The sequence below is a fragment of the Xenopus laevis genome, chromosome 4L, assembly GCF_017654675.1.
Source record: "Xenopus laevis strain J_2021 chromosome 4L, Xenopus_laevis_v10.1, whole genome shotgun sequence".
Taxonomy (NCBI): domain Eukaryota; kingdom Metazoa; phylum Chordata; class Amphibia; order Anura; family Pipidae; genus Xenopus; species Xenopus laevis.
Genome location: NC_054377.1, coordinates 151,846,524 through 151,868,953, shown reverse-complemented (window position 1 = coordinate 151,868,953; position 22,430 = coordinate 151,846,524). Strand labels below are relative to the sequence as shown.

The 22,430-nt window shown below is 45.9% G+C and overlaps 1 protein-coding gene across 7 annotated transcripts in view; it reads left to right on the top strand.

The window, feature by feature from the left end:
• cacna2d3.L (calcium channel, voltage-dependent, alpha 2/delta subunit 3 L homeolog) overlaps positions 1-22,430 on the top strand; it is a 504,571-nt gene that overhangs the window by 112,044 nt on the left and 370,097 nt on the right. For all 7 annotated transcript variants that reach the window (XM_041590967.1, XM_041590966.1, XM_041590965.1 and 4 more), the window contains one exon: positions 4,561-4,677. In XM_041590967.1, coding sequence (XP_041446901.1) covers positions 4,561-4,677 — 117 coding nt within the window. The remainder of the gene's footprint in view (positions 1-4,560; positions 4,678-22,430) is intronic.

The following is a 22,430-nucleotide window of genomic DNA, read 5'->3' as shown; positions in this document are numbered from 1 at the left end:
GTGTGTTGTATGTGGAGCGGCGCATCTGTGTGACCCACATTCCCAGGTGTGGAACTCAGATCCAGAGAACTGCAAAAGCTTACATGTACTGTACCCCTGTCACACCATCACTTCTCTACATGAACCCCAAGCTTCTAACGTGGGTCTTAAATCCAGAAATAATAAAATATGTCATGTAAGTAAGTGTCTGTGTAACGTGGGTCTCTGTAACTGCTCCATCTCTTCTGGGAAGGTTCCCACAAGATGTTGCTGGGAGTTACTTCCGTGTAGTCACAAGAGCATTAGTGAGGTTGGGCACTGATGTTGGGGATTAGTCTCACAGTCGGGGTTCCAATTCATCCCACAGGGGTTCAGTTGAGTTGCCCCTCCCTTTGATGCTATAACTGCCCCATCTCTTCTGGGAAGGTTCCACTAGATGTTGGAACATTGTTGCTGGGAGTTGCTTCCATTCAGCCACAAGAGAATTAGTGAGGTTGGGCGCTGATGTTGGGGATCAGGCTTACAGTCGGGGTTCCAGTTCATTCCACAGGGGTTCAGTTGGGTTGCCCTCTGCCTTTGCTGCTATAACTGCTCTGGTGCTTCTGGGAAGATCCCACTAGATGTTGGAACATTTTTGCTGGTAGTTGTTGCTGGGAGTTGCTTCCATTCAGCCACAGGAGGATTAGTGAGGTTGGGCACTGATGTCGGGGATCAGTCGAGGTTCCATTTAATCCCACAGGGGATCAGTTGGGTTGAGGCCAGGGTCTTCCCATCTCAGCAAACCCATTCTGTATGGACCTGGGTCTATGCATGGGGCATTATTGTGCTGAAACAGGGAAGGAACCCCCCCACACTCAATTGTTCCACAAAGTAGGAACCATGGAATTGTCAGGAATATCATTGTACCCTGCAGGGCCAGAACTAGGGTTAAACAGAATAGCCACATGCCTAGAGTGCAATGCTGAGGGGGGTGCTGGGCATGTACTTTTGCTTTCACTTACCCTAAGTTGGGGCCCCTGTCCTATCAACTGCAGCATGTCCCCCCCATCTTCAGCATGGGCACCCACGAGTGATAGTTCACATATTCGAGCACATGTAAGCTGGGGTGAGGTTGCTTAGGGCACCTGGTTGGCTTGACCCGGAACTGGAACCCTCTAGTCTTAATGTTTTCCTAGAACCAGGGGCCCAAACCATGGAAACAGCCCTGTCTCTGAAACAATTCAGCAGTCGATTTCACTCCAACCAAGACAGGTCCATTACTGAGCCTGATTCTGTTGGCAAATGTTCTAATTGGTGGAGCAGCACAGGGGGGGGTAATTTTGGCAGAAGCCATGACCTTATACGAATGCGGGGGGCTCTTATTGTTCTAATGGTGCCGGGGAGGGAAATGATAAGAGCAGCACAAAAGGCAGAGAGATGAGGATAATACACACAATTAGGATTATCATTTTTAGGGAAGATCGACGAGTCGGCTGCTGACACGAATACAAATACGAGACATTTTATTCCTCCGTTTTGCTGCTGTTTCTTCAGGTTTTATATTTAAATAAGATACAGACCGGCGCCGGCATGAATCTAATTACCCTCTTTCATGTTCAGTCTGATTGAACACACTGATCTCATTTTCTCCCCGAAATTAATTTGGGTCACGTGGATTTGCGTCTCTCCCAAGCGCCGGCCGCTTCCAGGTGTCTCTGGGCTGTTTGATGTCTCTATTTCACTGGGGGATAGTTCTGCAGAAATGGAACTAAATGAAGGTCTAGTTGCCCTTTGCAGGGACAGTTGGGCGGGTTGGGCAGTCAGTGAGCTGGACCCTTTAATGCCATTCTAAATAATGCACCAAACTTGCACCAGATCCACAAACACACAAGGTAACTGGTATCCATGTTGGCAAAGCACATGCAGGTGGGTGAAACCATGGTGCTGAGAATTGCACAAGTGGGGGGCACTTTATTTCATGTAGGAAATATTCTTTAGAACGGGAACCTTGTATCTCAGCAAAGATTGTGGGCTTTTCATTTAGAGCTGCTGTTTTGGAATAGCAGCTGATTTATACTTGCTGGAATAAAGGGGAAATAATGGTTCCTATTAATAAATATTGTGCCCTTGGATCCTTCCTGCTGTGAATAGTTCAATGAAAAGCGTCATTGGCATTTAAAAAAGCTAAAAATTTATATTTTTGCCAATAAGGAGTGCCCAACTGTCTCCATCTTCTCCTACTGATTTACATCTTGTTCTACTGTCTCCATCTTGCCCTACTGTCTCTATCTTGCCCTACTGTCTCCATCTTGCCCTACTGTCTCCATCTTGCCCTACTGTCTCCATCTTGCCATACAGTCTCCATCTTGCCCTACTGTCTCCATCTTGCCCTACTGTCTTCATCTTGCTCTACTTTCTCCATCTTGTTCTTCTGTCTCCATCTTGCCCTACTGTCTTCATCTTGCCCTACTGTCTTCATCTTGCCCTACTTTCTCCATCTTGCCCTACTTTCTCCATCTTGCCCTACTGTCTCCATCTTGCCCTACTGTCTTCATCTTGCTCTACTTTCTCCATCTTGTTCTTCTGTCTCCATCTTGCCCTACTGTCTTCATCTTGCCCTACTGTCTTCATCTTGCCCTACTGTCTTCATCTTGCTCTACTTTCTCCATCTTGCCCTACTGTCTCTATCTTGCCCTACTGTCTCCATCTTGCCCTACTGTCTCCATCTTGCCCTACTGTCTCCATCTTGCCCTACTGTCCCCATCTTGCCCTACTGTCTCCATCTTGCCCTACTGTCTCCATCTTGCCATACAGTCTCCATCTTGCCCTACTGTCTCCATCTTGCCCTACTGTCTTCATCTTGCTCTACTTTCTCCATCTTGTTCTTCTGTCTCCATCTTGCCCTACTGTCTTCATCTTGCCCCTACTGTCTCCATCTTGCTCTACTTTCTACATCTTGTACTTCTGTCTCCATCTTGCCCTACTGTGTCCACCTTGCTCTACTGTCTCCATCTTGTCCTACTTTCTCCATCTTGTCCTACTGTCTCCATCTTGTCCTACTGTCTCCATCTTGCCCTACTGTCTCAATTTTGCTGTAGACTCTCCATCGTGCCATTTTTTTTAACCCTGCTGGTGCCACCCTGTACTCCAATTACCATCTTGCATTAAAGTCATCTATCCGACTCCTTCACTGTACAAGTAATGATCTGTAGTGTTGGGGAATTTATGGTGGGGCCCATGTCAGTGTCCCGTATTTGCACATAAAATAAAAGCAGCTCTTCGTTTGTATCAAGGGAAATCTTGACATTATTCATGTGGCCGGGGCACAGAGCAATACAATTAGTGCTGATATAGGGGGGCTGCACCTCACACTTTCAGCAGCCCCATTCATTCAGCAGTGCCCTCCTCAGGAGAGAACTACAGGGTCTGGATGCTTCATCTCAGCAGAAAACTCTCATCCCTTTCCCTGTGTACAAACAGCTCCTCACAGAAACCTCTTTCTCCCACAATTAAAAGCAACACAATTATCCCATATTGTTCCCTGATTGCATTTCCCATTCCAAACAGGTCACAAAAACACATCCCACCGCCGCACAATGTGATTGGGTCGCCGCAAAATTGCAGATTGGCCCAAACGTTTGGCTTGGAAATGACTAATTGTTTTATGTTGTAACCTGTTAATGTGTTTGTAGCACAATCAGCGGCACTGAGAGATTTCTGTGTAATTACGTATATATGAATATTAATTGGCAGCCCATCCAGTCCCAGTACTGCAGTGAATCTGTGGTTTCTTCTTATTCATTCTATCAGGGACCTGCCATTAACATTCCTTTCTACTGCCCATGGGCTTGTTACCCACTTCTGCACCCAAACCATTCACTTCTCCTATGCTTCTCAGAGCTGGATCTAGGCCACAAAATAACAGAATATCCTCTCCTAGTGTCTGAGATTCTAACTATCTGTATAACAGAACATTCTGTCCCAGTGGCTGCACAGATCCTATCTGATCCCCATTGTAAGCAGCAGTCCTGTCCTGCTTTATGGCAGCTGAGATTCTAGCTATTTGTATAACAGAACATTCTGTCCCAGTGGCTGCACAGATCCTATCTGATCCCCATTGTAAGCAGCAGTCCTGTCCTGCTTTATGGCAGCTGAGATTCTAGCTATCTGTATAACAGAACATTCTGTCCCAGTGGCTGCACAGATCCTATCTGATCCCCATTGTAAGCAGCAGTCCTGTCCTGCTTTATGGCAGCTGAGATTCTAGCTATCTGTATAACAGAACATTCTGTCCCAGTGACTGCACAGATCCTATCTGATCCCCATTGTAAGCAGCAGTCCTGTCCTGCTTTATGGCAGCTGAGATTCTAGCTATCTGTATAACAGAACATTCTGTCCCAGTGGCTGCACAGATCCTATCTGATCCCCATTGTAAGCAGCAGTCCTGTCCTGCTTTATGGCAGCTGAGATTCTAGCTATCTGTATAACAGAACATTGTGTCCCAGTGGCTGCACAGATCCTTTACAGATTTGGTGAATAAATTGGACCAGAGTCGCATGTTGTAATAGAAACTGATGGAAACTTTTTGCTTTGTCCTTACAGAAGTACAAGGAGTTTGAGAAGGACGTGACTATTGAGGAGATCGATGGGCTGCAGCTGGTTAAGAAGTTGGCTAAAGACATGGAAGAAATGTTTCATAAAAAAGCAGAAGCCGTGCGGGTAGGTACAAGCTGAGAAACATTCTGATGTTCTGATTGGCCAGTGTTTATAAATAAGCCCCAAAGACCAGACTGCATAAACCACCATTGGTTCTGGTTTTGCTTGGCTCTTGTACTTAATAATGGGTTATTTACCGTGTATTGAGACCAATTGCAAAGGGAACCCTGTAGTATTCGCCTGGTCACGACTAGTGTTAGATACAAGGCTCCTTTGCGGCAGATAATGCAGCACTTTATGGCACAAGTGTAAAAGTGAATTACAGACATATAACAATTGCTCAGTCGGGTTCAGGCAGGAACATCATGTGAGCGAATGAGCGGCTGGCAGAGAGATTTCCTTATGTGGCAGTTTATACTATCGCTATCTGGCCTCCGCCGCTCATCACTCCCGAATCCCACGCTCAGCAACTTTGCGTTCCGCTCAAATGAACATACAAATGTGCAGATAAGTTATTCCCAAGATGTCATTGATTAAACTTTTATGACGGCCCAGGACATGTTTGGACTCCACAATCCGGAACTTGTTTTTTATACCCGCAAAGCAAAAGCTCTGCTCAGTCGCTCTGGGATTTCTATGTTGTGGGTTTTACATGTTGTGGGTTTTACATGTTGTGGGTTTTATATGTTGTGGGTTTTATATGTTGTGGGTTTTATATGTTGTGGGTTTTATATGTTGTGGGTTTTACATGTTGTGGGTTTTATATGTTGTGCCCCAAGGAAGGGACCTGCTCCGTATCACTCAGAATCTGCAGGTGGAGCGAATATTTCTGGTCTGACAGCGACTGTGTAACCCACATAATGATGCGGATAAATACAGAAGAAACATATGAATTTTCACTGCGCTTTTCATTTTGCCCAACACTCAGCATTGGGTCATTATAGCAGCGATGTAGAAAGTAATTGCTGTAAAGTCATTCAATTTTTGATATTAACGCTTGAGTGCCCAAGAGCGACTCACATCCGGAGGACTGGGAATTCTAAGCTTTTTATCACAATATTCCACGAGCAGAATGTCTGTTATCTGGGGACAGAGCTGGAGCGTTTGCATTTAATCCAACACACGGGGGGGAATAATATACTTAAAATGAAGTCACCCGCCTCTGGCACCGCTCATTGTAACCCAGATGCTTGCGCTTCTTATTCATTTGCTCAGCGGGGAGTAAATACGCTCTCGTTGCCTGAGCCCTTTGTATTGGGGAGAAAATATTGGCAAATACCAGAGAAAACCCTGCAGAGAAACTGGGACATACTAGGGAAAGTAGGACATAGGGTAACAAAGCTGCAATAGGAAAGGGTGTCAATAACAAGAGATGTGGAACACAGGGACAATACGGAGAATTGTGACGATATGTGAAAACAGGACAAGATGATAATAGGGCAAATAGTAACAGTAGGGAAGATTAAGACAGTAGGACTAGGTATATAAACCCAGTGAGAATGAGGAATGAATGGATATTGGGAAGTTGTATCAGGAGTCAGAGGCAGCAGTGCAGAGAAGAGAAAGGGACAGACACAATGACAGTTACACAGAACTATAAACCCAGTGAGAATGAGGAATGAATGGATATTGGGAAGTTGTATCAGGAGTCAGAGGCAGCAGTGCAGAGAAGAGAAAGGGACAGACACAGTGACAGTTACACAGAACTATAAACCCAGTGAGAATGAGGAATGAATGGATATTGGGAAGTTGTATCAGGAGTCAGAAGCAGCAGTGCAGAGAAAGGGACAGACACAGTGACAGTTACACAGAACTATAAACCCAGTGAGAATGAGGAATGAATGGATATTGGGAAGTTGTATCAGGAGTCAGAAGCAGCAGTGCAGAGCAGAGAAAGGGACAGACACAATGACAGTTACACAGAACTATAAACCCAGTGAGAATGAGGAATGAATGGATATTGGGAAGTTGTATCAGGAGTCAGAGGCAGCAGTGCAGAGAAGAGAAAGGGACAGACACAATGACAGTTACACAGAACTATAAACCCAGTGAGAATGAGGAATGAATGGATATTGGGAAGTTGTTCAGAATTATACAGTATTTCAACATTGGCTTTATTTCCCCTTTAATGTGTGTAATAGAGAAAACAATGCTGCTAGGGGCGGGTGCAGTAGATAATTGCAGGAGTAACTGGGTTTGGGACACTCATTTAGGAAAGCTGAGATAGAAATCTGGAGTGGGAATTGCTAAATGACCAAGTGCAATTAATGAGGAGACAATCCTGCACGTGCCACTGATTATTTCGGGAGAAATCTATTCGCTCGGGAGCAACACAATTTAGGATTTCTTAGTGTTTGTGTAAAGAAATGTAAAATGCCTGTGGGTGGATGAAAATGATGGTGAATCAACTAATTGGTTCCAGAAATAGCTGAAAAAGAACAGAATCTCCCAAAATAAAATCGCCAATTGTACGAAATTGATAATTGGCTCCGGCAAATTGAAGCTTTTCTCTTATATTTGTACACAGGCGGCAGCCCTACTAGTAATTAGTGTGTAATTAAGTTCCTGATGCTGTGGCCTCTAGATGGAGCTCTTATATGTTGCTTTACTATTGTCTCAATGCACTAGGACCAATGGAAAGAGAACAGGCCCGAAGCAGGAAGTAGAGTGAATGAGAGCTCTTGATTGGGGGAAATACTGGGCGGAGACTGTATTTATTTTCAGGGGCAGAACTAAGGTAAATGGACATGTTCAGGCCTACTAGTTTTTGGGTACATTATGGCATGAAGGACAGGGGATCAGATTATTACCTGATTAAAGGAAAACTTTACCCTCAAACAAAGTAGGTCTCTTTAAAGATATTTTGCTTAAAACTGCTCATATGTAAAACCCTGCTTCATATAAATAAACCATTTTCATAATAATATACTTTTCTAGTAGTATGTGCCATTGGGTAATCCATACCTCCCAACATTTTGGAAGTAAAAAGAGGGACAAAAAATTTTTTTCCGCACGTAGCGCAGCAATTTTTTGACCACACCCCTTTCTGTGGCCACACCCCCTAATTACCATGTTTGTTTTACAAAATTTGGCAGGTTATGAAAGTTTGAAAATATTTCTCCTTATCTAAACTGTTTTTGTGTCTCAAAATTGTTACAAAGTATCTTATTTGCACCTGTTAGCTGTTCTGGGCTCTCTGCTAAAAGCCAATTAAGTGAGAAACTTTGTTTCTTTTTCTGGCTGTTCAGTGCAGAGAAAAGAGGGACTTTCCAGTACAAATGAGGGACTGCGGGTTGAGCTGTCAAAAGAGGGACTGTCCCTCCAAAAAAGGGACAGTTGGGAGGTATGGGTAATCATAAATAGAAAACTGCCATTTTAAAAAATAAGGGCCGCCCCCTGGGATCAAACGATTCACTGTGCACACAAACAAACCAACAAACCATACATGTTAGGTCACATGAGCCAATTAACAGACAGAGTTTTGTCTTTTGCTTCAGCACTTCTTCCTGTTACAGTTAGAGCTGCAGTATTTCTGGTCAGGTGATCTCTTCCTGTTACATACCTCCCAACTGTCCCTTTTTCAGAGGGACAGTCCCTCTTTTGACAGCTCAACCTGCAGTACCTCATTTGTACTGGAAAGTCCCTATTTTCTCTGCACTGAACAGTCAGAAAAAGAAACAAAGTTTCTCACTTAATTGGCTTTTAGCAGAGACCACAGAACAGCTAACAGGTGCAAATAAGATACTTTGTAACAATTTTGAGACACAAAAAACAGTTTTTAGATGAGGAGAAATATTTTTAAACTTTCATAACCTGACAAATTTTGTAAAATGAACATGGTAATTAGGGGGTGTGGCCACAGAAAGGGGCATGGTCAAAACATTTTGCTGCTCTATGTGAATTTGTCCCTCTTTTTACTTCCAAAATGTTGGGAGGTATGCTGTTACAGTTAGAGCTGCAGTATTTCTGGTCAGGTGATCTCTTCCTGTTACAGTTAGAGCTGCAGTATTTCTGGTCAGGTGATCTCTTCCTGTTACAGTTAGAGCTGCGGTATTTCTGGTCAGGTGATGTCTTCCTGTTACAGTTAGAGCTGCAGTATTTCTGGTCAGGTGATCTCTTCCTGTTACAGTTAGAGCTGCAGTATTTCTGGTCAGGTGATCTCTTCCTGTTACAGTTAGAGCTGCAGTATTTCTGGTCAGGTGATCTCTTCCTGTTACAGTTAGAGCTGCAGTATTTTTGGTCAGGTGATGTTTTCCCGTTACAGTTAGAGCTGCAGTATTTCTGGTCAGGTGATCTCTGCCTTTTACAGTTAGAGCTGCAGTATTTCTGGTCAGGTGATCTCTTCCTGTTACAGTTAGAGCTGCAGTATTTCTGGTCAGGTGATGTCTTCCTGTTACAGTTAGAGCTGCAGTATTTCTGGCCAGGTGATCTCTTCCTGTTACAGTTAGAGCTGCAGTATTTCTGGTCTGGTGATCTCTTCCTGTTACAGTTAGAGCTGCAGTATTTCTGGTCAGGTGATGTCTTCCTGTTACAGTTAGAGCTGCAGTATTTCTGGTCAGGTGATCTCTGAGGCAGCACACAGACCATTACGAAATGGTGGTTCAAGGCAAGAGATGTAAAAGGTCAATATTTGCTTAAATATATATATCGGTATGACAAGATTCTTTAATATGCCACTTAACTTGATATAAACTATCTGTTGCTCAAATATTAATTTTGGGGGTATAGTTTTCCTTTTAAGATATCCTTTGTGAGGTCCTTGTCTAACCATGGGAAAGAGAGCAGCCCAGGAGCAGGTAGTACAGGGAATTAGAGCTCTGTACCTGGGTAAGTACTGGGGAGATCAGATATCCTGTGGGAGATTTCTGTCTGACATGGGAAAGAGAGCAGCCCAAAAGCAGGAGGTATAGGGAAGAGCTCTGTACTAGTGATGTGTTGACCCAACCCTAACCCGACACTCGAGAACCCGCATAAAATATTTTTTTGGAATGAGACATCTTGTGGGAGATTCCTGTCTGACCAAGGGAAAGAGAGCAGCCCAGAAGCAGGACGTACAGGAGATTATACTCTGTACTCTGTAAGTATTGGGGGAGAGTCACAAATCCTGTGAGATGTTCCTGTCTGACCAGGGGAAAGAGAGCAGCCCAAAAGCAGGAAGTATAAAGAATCAGAGATCTGTACCTGGTGCAGTTTGGATCAATTACTTAAGGGGAGGTTCCTAGTGCATCGAATACGTCATGTTTAATTGCAGAAATAAAATTGCGCTCATCTCTTTAGTTTAACGATAGCGTTGCACCCAGTGCATTTGCAGCGAGACCGAGAGCATCCGAATAAACATCTTCTCATTAGGGAGACGCTGCCTTGGAAGCAAATTGGCGCCTTTCTTTGCTTTCAGACTCCAAGCCGAACCTTCGCCTTAATCACGCTCACTTTGCGTCCTCATTTTCCTCCTATTTGAAAAATCTACAGCAATTATGGTTGAAATTCCACTTGGTGCAGTCGTTTCCTTTCTCTCCCATTCGCAACGTTCATGTTCCAGCCAATTGCACATCTTTTTCCCCCTTTCATCTCGTCGGGCCCTTTAGGGTGCCATAGCAACAGACGAGTTTTATTAAATAGAGGAAATTTGTTGATGGCTAATTTGCCCTTTCTCTGTGGAGTAGGTGAAATTCTTACATCTCTTGCCTTTGAAAAAAAAATTCCCTGTCTGTGACCCGAAACCAAGGATTATACGGATGGAGAGAGACTCCTGCGGGCTCGGTGCTACTTCTCCTTTAATCCAGTGTGACGGGATCAGTGCTGCTTTAATCCTGGGGAATAAATATCAGAGCTCAGTTACTGGAAATTACACCCCCCAAATTTTATATCAGGAATGTACCTGCCATGGTCCTAGCGCATTGCACCATCCACTGACCCAAAATGGACCCCAAATCTCTTCATGTCTCTGTGCTGTGTCTGAGCAATGACACAGAAACTTTAATATTTAAGTTAACTTGCCCTTTAATGTCTGTTTGTTAGTTATTATTACTGAATTTTCCATGTTTATGAATAATCTGGGTTCTCTACCCTTGTGACTTGCACAATAAACTTATGGAAGGAAACCATGTCTGTGCTCACTGGGACCAGGTTCCCACCTCCCTTAGGCTCACAGTGTAATGCAATCTCGCTCACAGACAGTAAAACCACAATTGTCTGATGTGATACAATGTATAAACATGTAAAATAAAAGAAAATTAATATTCAGTGATCCTCTATTCTCCATACGTCTGTGCTTGCTGGGACCAGTTCCCCTTAGGCTCACAGTGTAGTGTAACACAACCTCTCCCTCACATTGTTCCATTGTGCCATTGCTTTATGGCTGGGATTCTACATATAGCCCCCCCCCCCACTGGTCCAGATAGTTGAAGGACAGAGGTGACTTTTTGCTGCCCCTTTGTCTAAGGCAAGTTTCTCACCTGAACATTAACTTTTATCTTATAGTTATGAGACTGTTTGTTTTGTCTCTTTCCAGTCCACAGCTAAAATGCTGTCAGTGTCAGTGACCCCCACAAATACAAATGCACACTTACACTGAGGACTCAATTTTATTGTTATTCCTATTTTCCATGGCTTTGCATGCACTCTACTATTCTTTTGTTTTGCATCCAAATCTGTTCTCTTGTTGCTAGGGTAATTAGCCCCCTTAGCAACCAGACAATTGATTATATTATATAAAAGTCTGAAAGTTGCAGAATTAAACATGTAAATGATTTGTGAATCAACAAAAAATGAAGACCAATTGCTCAGTAGGGCAAGATGGGGACAGGAGAGTAATATGGAGACAGTGGGGCAAGATGGAGACAGTAGGACAAGATGGAGACAGTGGGGCAAGTTGGAGACAGTAGGGCAAGATTGAGACAGGAAAGTAATATGGAGACAGTGGGGCAAGATGGAGACAGTAGGTCAAGATGGAGACAGTAGGGCAAGATGGAGACAGTGGGGCAAGATGGAGACAGTGGGGCAAGATGGAGACAGTAGGTCAAGATGGAGACAGTGGGGCAAGTTGGAGACAGTGGGGCAAGATTGAGACAGGAAAGTAATATGGAGACAGTGGGGCAAGATGGAGACAGTGGGGCAAGATGGAGACAGTAGGTCAAGATGGAGACAGTAGGTCAAGATGGAGACAGTAGGTCAAGATGGAGACAGTAGGGCAAGATAGAGACAGTAGGACAATATGGAGACAGTAGGACAAAATGGAGACAGTAGGGCAAGATGGAGACAGTAGGACAAGATGGAGACAGTAGGACAATATGGAGACAGTAGGGCAAGATGGAGACAGTAGGACAATATGGAGACGGTAGGGCAAGATGGAAACAGAGTAATATGGAGATTGTAACAAAGTCTCACCCTGGTGGTCTATTGGGGGGACGGCAGGGACGCCTGCCGCCCCCTCTGCGGGGACGCCGGCCGCACCGCGCTGCTCCTCTTCCGGATTTCTCTTAGTGCGCATGCGCAGTTCCGGATTTAAAGGCGCATGCGCGCTGGCAAGGGCGCCAAATTTGAAAGTATTAAAGGGGCATTCCCACAGTTTGTCATTGCCCGTGATAGAATTGTTATTCTAGTGGTTCCTGAAGCCTTGTGCTGTTTGTTCTTGTTAACTTATCTGTGATTCCTGGTTTTTGATTCCTGCCTGTCCCTGACTATTCTGATATCCGAACTCTGACCTTTGCCTGCATTTCGACTACTCTTCTGCCTGCCTCGACCCAGCCTGTTTGACGATTCTCTCGCTTGCTCCATTTGTACCGTGACCTTCGGCCTAAAGACTTTGCTAAAAGCCAGCCAGAACTTCTCGCCTTGTACCCCTCGTTAAGTCCAGGTGGCACCCAAGTAAGCTGAGGGCTCCTCCCGAAGCCCAACGGTGGTCACACTACTGGTGAAGCTGAGCCGAGACCAGGGTGCTTGGCATTTGTTCTGGTATCGGGTGCCGGCCGTGACATAGATATTAGGGGAAGATGAAGACAGCGGAGTAATATGGAGACAGTAGGAAAAGATGGAGTTAGTAAATCTTAATATCAGTAATATCCAACCTACATTCTTCAGTTGAGTTGTACTGATCTCCCAGCACCTGCCAAAAGACTAAGATTTGGGGGCTCCGGGTGGGGCCAGCTGTATCGCCCCCTCCAGCACGCGTGTAAGTGAGTGCGCTGTCCCAACGTGTTGCCCCCCCCTCTCCTAGCGTACGTACGCACATGTGCTCAAAGAAGCGTAACGAGCCGGACTCAGCAGACCAGACTGGGGAGGCAGCAGTGAAATGTACGTGTCTGGCGCCCCCAAGCTTTGCACCCAAGGCTCGTGCCTACTCTGCCTACCCCTAATTCCGGCCCTGTGCCACAGGTTGGGAAATTTATATAAATAAAGTGAATTTTTCCTCCCCCCACACACAGACCATAGCACAATATGGCTGACAGTGCATCTTCCCTTGCATTCATTACATTTATCCCAAGTCGTGTGTCAGAATCCCGAGTGTTCCTTTATTCCATCTGAGTCAGTGACTGATTTACATCTTCACATTTAAAGTCCATGACACCTCCCGGCACTTGTGATGAACAAATCCCCCCCACCCCGCAGTCCCACCCATTCATCCTGAAGATGGAACGTCGCTCGGAGAAACTCCGGGATGAAATATAAGGTGCCAGCGGCACGGAACAAAACAAACAGAACCCTATTTATTACATGAAATAATCACGGCCGAATCCACGTTATGATTGGACAAACTTCTCAGATTTATTCTTTGTGTGGCACTGGGAGAAGAGACTTTCTACATCAGGAACCCACTGATCCTGCCCTCCTGCCGCTGACTGTAAAGGCATTGAATAGTCCTGCTCTGTAGGCAGTGGGGCTCATTCACTAACTGTTCAGCTGCTGATTTTTCCTTGTTGTGTCGAAGGTCATGTGCTTTCCCATTGGGAGACTGGACTGGCGCAATTGGGTTTGGGGCTCAGCCTGAAATACAGTTACAACATTTTCTGCCCTCTGGCAGAAACCCCAATATTTTATGATACTGTAGTCCCAGAATTCAGTGAGACAACCCCTCCTATATAACGCTGTGACCCCAGTATTTTATGATATAGTGGCCCCAGAATTCAGTGAGACTACCCCTCCTATATAACGCTGTGACCCCAGTATTTTATGATACAGTGGCCCCAGAATTCAGTGAGACGACCCCTCCTATATAACAACACTGTTACCCCAATATTTTATGATACAGTGGCCCCAGAATTCAGTGAGAATACCCCTCCTATATAACACTGTGACCCCAATATTTTATGATACAATGGCCCCAGAATTCAGTAAGACTACCCCTCCTATATAACACTGTGACCCCAGTATTTTATGATATAGTGGCCCCAAAATTCAGTGAGACTACCCCTCCTATATTACAACACTGTGACCCCAATATTTTATGATACAGTGGCCCCAGAATTCAATGAGACAACCCCTCCTATATAATAACACTGTGACCCCAGTATTTTATGATACAGTGGCCCCAGAATTCAGTGAGACGACCCCTCCTATATAACACTGTGACCCCAGTATTTTATGATACAGTGGCCCAGAATTCAGTGAGACGACCCCTCCTATATAACACTGTGACCCCAATATTTTATGATATAGTGGCCCCAGAATTCAGTGAGACGACCCCTCCTATATAACACTGTGACCCCAGTATTTTATGATACTGTAGCCCCAGAATTCAGTGAGACGACCCCTCCTATATAACACTGTGACCCCAGTATTTTATGATACAGTGGCCCCAGAATTCAATGAGACGACCCCTCCTATATAACACTGTGACCCCAATATTTTATGATATAGTGGCCCCAGAATTCAGTGAGACGACCCCTCCTATATAACACTGTGACCCCAGTATTTTATGATACAGTGGCCCCAGAATTCAGTGAGACGACCCCTCCTATATAACACTGTGACCCCAGTATTTTATGATACAGTGGCCCCAGGTTATTTCAGGGTGGAAAATGCTCGGGGCTGGTGTTTGACACCTTTATCGTTTCCAGGATCAGAATGACATTTTCAGAATTGAGAAGTAAATAAAAACAAAGGTCGTGTGTTGTATATAAATATGAACCTCCCATAAGACTCTCTGAAACATTTACTCCATTTCCAGCAAAGTCATTCATTTGGGCTTTGCCTGTAAGTTTGTGGCTAATAAAGTCCCATTTGGATGAAACGCATTTGAGCAACTTCCTACATTATCACCACTGACCCCAATTCTGGATTAAAATCGTAAGGTTACCGTTTCCCTCCCTCTTTCATCTTCCCTCGTGGTACAGAGAGGCGATTGGTGTTAGCGACTCCCTACATTTCCCAGCGAAAGAAACCAGCGTGAAATTGTCTCTTAAACCCCCATTACCGTTATTATTATTATCAGAGCCGTAAGTGTTTATTTCTACCTAAATTACTGCCTAATCTTTCATATTCCGCTGCCTAATATTCTCTCCTTATGTAGTTCCATTTCTGTGCAGAGAATTGAAGTAGCCGCAAAATACTGTGTTGCTCTCGCCTTTATCTTTCTTAAAGGGGAAAGTGTTTGTATTGTTTTATATGGTTTTCGTGATATTTGCAGTTTTACACTGTTGATATCATCTTTTTTTTTTAAGAGGAGCTGTTGCAGCTGATTCAGGTGGTCTCCTTATTTCTGTGATCTGCACATATTTGTATTTATTAATCATCTTTACATGATTTCAGTTCCTCGGGGCTGCTGTTGTATTAACCCAGGGTTTTAGTTCAATTTATATCATTTGTGTAACCGAACACGCACAGAACGGTATCACCTCCAAGCAGCGGCGCGACGTGCCCATTATCACCGACGCAGTGCGTTTCGGAGCCTTGTAACATAGAGTGACGCCTGACACTGACACCGAAATGGATTCCTTTCCCTTTGTCAGGCTCCGAGAGATAACGGCCCCATATCTGGTAATTGCAGCTCAGTGATCATCAGTCAAGCGAATCGTTTCCGTGGCGATTACATTTCATTTTTCATGCTTGCACAGCTTCTCATGTTCGGGTTAAATATCAGTGCGTACGGGATGCTCTGCTGCCAGAACAATGCAAATTAAATGCGGCCAGTGAGTCGCATCCCATCTGCCTGGAATGAAATGAGGCCCTCCTGCTGTTATAGGAATTGAAATAACTATATATATCTATATAGGGATTTTTTTATTTAAAAGATCACTTTACAATAATTAATTCAATTCAATCAATTCATAAACAATTCAAAAATCATACAACAAAAATAACCAAAAATCCCACAAACCCACCCATACACCCTCCAGCCCGCAGAGTCCATCCCTCTGTCCATTGGCAACTTTTCCATCAAACACACCAAATCAAAGGCCAGTTTGAAAAGTCTTGGATTGTCCATATGGCCTTCCTTCCCCCACCACCAACCCAAATGAGCATTCCAGAAAAGTCTTTCCTGGACCAAACTTCTCACCCAACAAAAACATAATACTTTCATATTCATATTCTGAATCCAGGCTACAGAAAGCTGCACCTCCAGCCTATAGAAAAAGAGAGGAGCCCAGGGAGCCATATACATGCAATAGGTACATACCTTGAGATGAGGGCATGTTCATGAAGATGAAAGAGTAAGGTTCACCCCTCGCCATAGGTTCTGATTTGATGTTGACCTCTTTATCTCAATTCCCTTCAGAAAACTCAACTGAGCCAGAGCTGCCTTCACTATATTATCTGGGGTACCACCCAACTGGCCAAAAGATCTCCTGCACCTATGCTGCCAGATCTGGTACCGTGTGCATGCAAGTATGATGTAAATTGTCTCACGGTCCAGTGGGTGGTGTACAGCGGGAACCCCATAGGCTGAGTCTGCATAGTTCAGACTGTTCAGGAGTGGGATATTAAGAGCTGCTGCCATCTGACTATAGACATCTCTAGTCACTGGGCAACTGACAAGAAAGTGCTCTTGGGTCTCCACCTCCCCACACCCCCAGGGACAATCTTTGCTGCCAATGGTAAGATAAGTCAAGTTGCCTCGGACATAGAGTTTCCCTTGGAGTGAAAGCCAACAGTTGTCAAAAAACTTAGGGGGGAGTCTCTTGCCATTAAGAAAATGAAGGCTTTTCTGAAGGATGTCACCCACACAGTCTCTCAGAGCAAGAGGAGCAGCAAAATAGTCCCTGATCACCCTGTGATACAACTGCCTTCGGGAAGATGTGGCCAGCTCACCCACCCTGACATCCCACCTCTTCAGAATCCTCAGAGCGAGAACTAGGTATGATGGGAGGGATCCCTGTACTATCCGAAATCTCTTCATTCTACCGCCTTGAAACCATGTTCCTACAAAAGGTGATACCCAGTTTCTGATACAGACTTCCCACAGGGAATCATTTCCTTGGGCCAAGCCCCCAAAGTTAAACTTCAGGAAAAGTGACCCAAAGAAAGCCACTGGGCACAACATGCCCAAACCACCCTCCTTCCGCTGCAGGTACGTTATCCCCCTTTTGACTGGGTTCAGCCTGTGTCCCCAGAGCAACTGGAAAAACAGACTGTGGACCCTGGCGTAGAGAGATTCTGGCAATGGATACACGTACGCTACAAACAAAAACAGAGGGACCAGATAGGCCTTGATGAGCTTCACCCTTTCTCTGTAGGCCAGCCTCCATCCCTTCCATCGCTGGACCTTTGCTGTTCCGACATCCAGTTTTGTATCCCAATTTAGCCTGCAATTGTCTTCCCTCCCAAACTTTATCCCCAGGATCTTTATGTGGGATGGGGCAGTTGAAAATTCAGGGAGCTGGAAGTCAGGCTCACCATTCAACGTCCAAAAAGCCTCCGACTTGTCACGGTTAATCATTGACCCAGAGGCCTCAGAGTAACTTTCGATGGTTTCGTTAAGCAGCCTCCTGTCCTTCGGACTGGATACCACAACTGTCACATCGTCCGCGTAGGCGAGGGATGTCAATGTCTGGCATCTGGGGACCGATATACCCCTCAAGCCACAGCTCTCCAGACCGCGCAGGAATGGGTCTATGGCAAATACGTACAAGAGTGGGCTCAAGGGGCAACCCTGTCGCACTCCAGACTCCACATTGAAATCATCTCCCCTCCAACCATTGACAAGTGGGAAGCTTACGGCCCCTTCATACAAAACTGCCAGCCATTGGATAAATTTGCCCGGGATGCCGTACTTTGACAAAGTAGACCACAGGTACTGATGATTCACCCGGTCAAAAGCCTTGGCCTGGTCCAAAGAGACAATGTAGCAGCCCTTGCTCTGAGCTTTGCATACTTCTAAGGTCTCCCTGATAGTAAGAAGAGCCCCAAAGATGCTCCGCCCTTTCACCGTGCCGAATTGAAAGCCTGACAATAACGTGCCTGAGAACTGAATAAGTCTATCAAAAAGTACCCTTGCGAGAATCTTCCTATCGTTATTGAGAAGGGCAATAGGCCTCCAGTTCTCAATATGCTCTGGGTCCTTACCCTTTGAAAGCAGGATCAAAGAAGAAACCCTCATGGAGGGGGGCAAGATGCCCTCCGCCAGGCTGTCTCTAAAGACCTCCACGAGGACCGGGGCCAACTCCTCTTTGAAAATCTTATAAAACTCGGCTGTTAAGCCGTCTGGGCCTGGAGCCTTCTTTTTATGAAGGCTGTCAATAGCTGCTCTTACCTCGGCCTCCGTTATTTCTGCTTCCAAAGGGGAAAAGTCCAAATTAGATGTATCAGGCCCTGGGTTCGCCTCCAAGTAGTCAGTCAGCCAGTCCCCATCCAAAGCCTTGTTCCGGAAAAGGTCGGCATAGTAAGACCTCACAACACCCAGGATGCCCTCCCTAGTAGTTTGCAACTTACCCTGGGTGTCCTTGAGGCCTGTTACTAACTTCCTGGCCACAGATTCTCGGTAATTCTGAAAAGGGTCCGGCGAGTGAAAACTCCCGTAATCCCTCTCCAGAACCAAAGATCTGTACCGGCTGTACTGATGCCGCCTGATCTCGGCCTTCAGCTGGTTCAACTTTGGCCCATCCACCCCGTCCGAAATACAGGCCTCCAACTTCTTTCGTAGGGACAGGTATCTTTTGTATTTCTCTCCCTCCCTACGTACAGATAGCTTTCTGAAGAGATTTCGGAACGACTCTTTGGCATCCTCCCACCACAATGACACAGAGTCATAAAAGTCAACCCTATCAATCTCGCTCTGAAGACGCATCCTGAAGGAACGCTGAGCTGACTGCCCTGCCAGGGAATCTGCATTAAGCCTCCAAAGGCCTCTACCTCTGGCTGGGATAGAAGAAGCCCCCCATAAGAAAGAGACTGTAAAGTGGTCAGAGTATTCAACAGCCTGCTCACGTACATCGGTAAAGGTCTCCCCTCCCCTAACAAAGGCCATGTCTAGACGACTAGATCGCCCTGCATTGTGGTAAGTATGCCGCCCGATACGGCCATCCTTGGTAGCAACATCAACCAGGCCTGCCTGCTGGATAATATTATTAAGGAAATATCCTTCTGCCCTGTTGACTCTAGCACTTGTCCTATCTTGTGGCCTTAAAACCTGGTTAAAATCGCCAGCAAGAACCACTGGGAGAGAGGTGTGGAGGTACTGCCTCATGTCAGACAGCAGCGTATTCCTTTCCTGTGCATTGTGGGGCCCATAGATATTAATGAGGCGTATCCTCCTACCCCCAGCTGTGACATCAAGGAGCAGACACCTGCCTACCTGGATCTCAATAAGACGGTGAATGACAACATTTAATGCAGCTCTGAACAGCACCCCAACACCACCGCATGGCTCAGCCGCTATTGACCAGACAGAAGGCCCATGACACCATTCAGAAGTCGCCTTCCGAATGTCAGCCCTGGTGGTCAATCGAGTCTCCTGAAGGAAAAAAATGTCTCCATCTGATGATGAGAGACTAGAGAAGGCCAGAAATCTAGCCCTGGGCGAGCGGATGCTACAGACATTAGAGGTGTAAATCCTAACTGGTACCGTAGCCATGTTGGTTTTTTAATTTGGCTTTTTTTCCTTCTCTTTCATCTTCACATACCCCCTCTCCAAACCTCTTGATCTGGACCCCTGCTGGTATAGGGTCCTCATCCCCAAGAGGGACCATCTCGTCCTCTGTGGTTGGATCTATCTCAGGCTGAGAGATAACCATATCTGGCGATGCCAGGACATGTTGAACCTCTTCTAAAGAGGCCATAGTGGGTCCAACCACTTCTGACAAGGCTTCACTACACACCACATCATCTGATATGGTCCCACCACCCATAGGTGTTGACTGACTAATGGGAGATGAATGCTGCACTGACTGTTGTAGAGAAAGTTCTTTATCTATTCTCTGAAACTCGGTCTCCATTTTAGACCCCCAAGAATCATCATCATCATTATCCAAATCATCGCCTTCGCTTTGCAGCTGGGCATATCGATTGGATGTTTGTGGGCTGAAAGACATGATTCCAGGGGACTTCTTTCCTTTACCTGAGGTCTTAACAAACTGCCAACCCCCTTCCTCAGGGCTTTGGGTGTCTCTCTGCTCACTGTCTGATTTACCCTTTTTCTTCTTCTTCTTTTTTTGGGTGAATGTTCCTGCAAGGTGGGTGCAGGGCTCAGGCTGGATTCCTGAGATTGCTGGGGTGTTACTGCCCTTGATGTAGCTGGTTGCTGTTTGGGATCAGGGGCTTTTGGGGGAATTACAGCCTTTGACGGGCCTTTTTTAGCCAATGATGGGCCTGCCTGTGGTCTCTGAACATCATGTTCCTGATCATTAGAGCTCCCTTCCTGACTTTGTGCCTTCTTGCCCTTACTGCTCTGATCTTTCCCGGGGTCTCTCTGCTGGGCCTGAATGGCCTTTGCAGCCTCCTGTCTGTGGTTTATCTCCACCCTTTCCTGCTGCTCTATCTCCTGAACTGCATCAATCAGTAGCTGATCTTCCTCCTGCTCCAACACATCTTCCCTCTGGGTGTTGTTATTGTGCCAGGCTTTAGGGCACAGGCGGTGGGCATGACCTATATTACCACAGAGGTTGCACATAATGATCTTACACACCTTTTTTGTGTGGCCTATCTTCCCACAGTAAGTGCACCTCTCCACCAGACAGGAGCTAGCGAGATGATTCAGGGAACCACATTTGAAGCACTTTCTCGGTTGGCCAAAATAGAAACAAACGCACTTCTCTTTGCCAATGAAAAAGGTTGTGGGCAGATGTTGGGGGATGTTATCAACTATCTTTAGTTTTACCTCTGTTTTCCACCCCCCTGTCCACACATCATCTTCATATATACGGGCCAGTGGGGAGAGGACAGTGCACTGGCGCTGCAGCCACAACGCCACATCATTAACTGGCACCCCTTCATTTTTGACAATGATAGTGACAGTTTTTGTCTCAGGTCTGGAGACTGGAACGGCATCAACATTTTTCCATTCTGGCTGATTTCTAAGGGTGTCAAAAAGGCGCCAAAATGCATCCAGTCCCTGTGGTATTTTAAAGCTGACATCCCATTCTGTAGAGGACTGGACAATGCAGGCCTCCATTTCACGGGCCTTAAACTTGGCAGACCTTTCCAGCAGTGTCTTAATAATGTAGGTTCTACTAGGAGCCTCCTCTTTCTTCCCTTCCCACACCAGTTTAACGCAGTTTTGCCTACGGAAAGCCTGACCCCCAAAAGAAGGACCTGCACCTGCAGGGAAAAACCGCCTGCGCTCCCAGAAATTGCCTGATGTGCCGGCATCTGCCCCAGAAGTTGAGGCCTGTTCACCAGGTTGCTCAGCCCTACCATTCTGTCCCTGCTGTCTTTGTCTCTCTGCCTGGGCCCTACCATCTCTCCCTCCATCACTTACAGATGGCTTTGGGTTTTTATTGCCATCATTACCCGCCACCAGCACCGCTTGTGTACCCACCACCACTGACTCTCCGTGAGCACTCGCTCCCACAAGCACAGCATCAGCCGCACCATCATTCATGCCAACAGCATCTCCATGCACCACCCCAGACATGCCACTCGCAGCTGAATGGTTGGACGATACTTCCATTGGGGCAACTGGATCTTCCTGCAACACCTGGGCTTGGGCTTGAGGTGACTTGGTTGGTTGGGCGGCAGGTGACAAAGGAGGGAAATCTTCCTGAATGATGTTAAATTCTTCCCTTTGCTGTTTCTTCTTCTCTTGTTCTGTCACCTCCTGCACATCAAATGCCAGTTCCTGCCAGTGGATCCCGTCCTTCTTCTTGCTCTTTGTTGGTGCTTTCTTGGCTGGAGCTTGTGGCTTCTTGAAATCCCCCTCTGTATCAGAAGAGGCAGAGTAGCTGGTGGTGCTGAGCTTGCGGCTGCGGTATGGCACCTCCTCCCTGAGAGATTTCTGCAGCTTCTCAAACCGCTCCCTGTTTTCAAAAGTCTCTCTCCAGGGCCCTGCTTTGCTCAACAGTTTCTCTATGGAGACCTCGGTTTCAAAGAGTTCCCCTTTAAGTGTAATGAGGTCCAGTTCCAGTCTGCCTTTATTTCTCTTATAAGCAGCTCCGATCAGCTTCTGCTGCGCAACAATTTCTGCCTCTTTTTTTCCTTTCTGCTTATAGGCCTCAGACAGCTGCTGCAGGATAGGAGCAATATCCTTATGACTGGGTAGCTGGGGGTTTACATCAGTGGGTTCACCCATTCTCCTTTGTGAAGTTGGTTCATATGTTGCACTTAAATCACTGGAGTCCTGGGATTTCTGCTCCCCCTCTGAATCCTCAGCCTCATTGTCTGTATCAGGCATCACATTCCCAGCAGCAACAGCTGAGCTTCCCTGATTCCCTCTAGTGGCTGCAGTC